The sequence below is a fragment of the Sphaeroforma arctica genome (assembly GCF_001186125.1).
Source record: "Sphaeroforma arctica JP610 unplaced genomic scaffold supercont1.14413, whole genome shotgun sequence".
NCBI lineage: Eukaryota > Ichthyosporea > Ichthyophonida > Sphaeroforma > Sphaeroforma arctica.
The window spans coordinates 1-583 of NW_014026145.1; the positions used below are offsets into that span (position 1 = coordinate 1).

General features: G+C 38.3%; 1 protein-coding gene across 1 annotated transcript; it reads right to left on the reverse strand.

Annotated features, from left to right (window-relative positions):
• Positions 1-21: 21 nt before the first annotated feature.
• SARC_18193 (hypothetical protein) lies at positions 22-174 on the reverse strand (the record flags this gene model as incomplete). The annotated part of the gene is made up of 1 exon (XM_014287725.1): positions 22-174. A coding segment is annotated over one exon (153 nt), but the record flags the coding sequence as incomplete, so codon positions are not given.
• Between the last annotated feature and the right edge of the window lie 409 nt (positions 175-583).

Genomic DNA, 583 nt, shown 5'->3' on the forward strand with positions numbered 1-583 from the left:
GTCGACACAACTACATAAAATTTATACCTTAATAATCTGTAAGCTGACATTGTCATCGGTATGGGGGCCCAAATAGCAGCCACAGATAGACTCGATCAGTCCATCTATTTGCCGCTGCTGAGTGTCTGCATCCACCACAGAATTACCTCGAACCAGCCCATACGCCAGTAGTTTCTGTATAATAAGATGAATAGTGATGTATTAATGAATATTTAGTATTAATGATGTGTATAAATAAAAGTATACAAACACCATTCGCTACTTTTCTGTGGTAAAATATGGGCAGTATCGTTGATGAGTGTCCAGTTTTATAACATATGTAAATAGTGTCTAGTACATATTGTTGGAACGATCAGAGTGCATACAATAGTACTTATAATGGGTACCTATAATTTCGGTACATGCACAGCATACATAACGAGTGTATATGAACAGACAAGTGCGTGTAAATGTGTATATGAGCGTATTGTTTCGTGTGTATGTGTGATGTTCCCGTGTCTCTTTACGTGCGACTGTATTTGTTCAACCGGAGTACAATAGCATAAGATGCCGCAGGCGAGCGATACATACGTATATGATACAT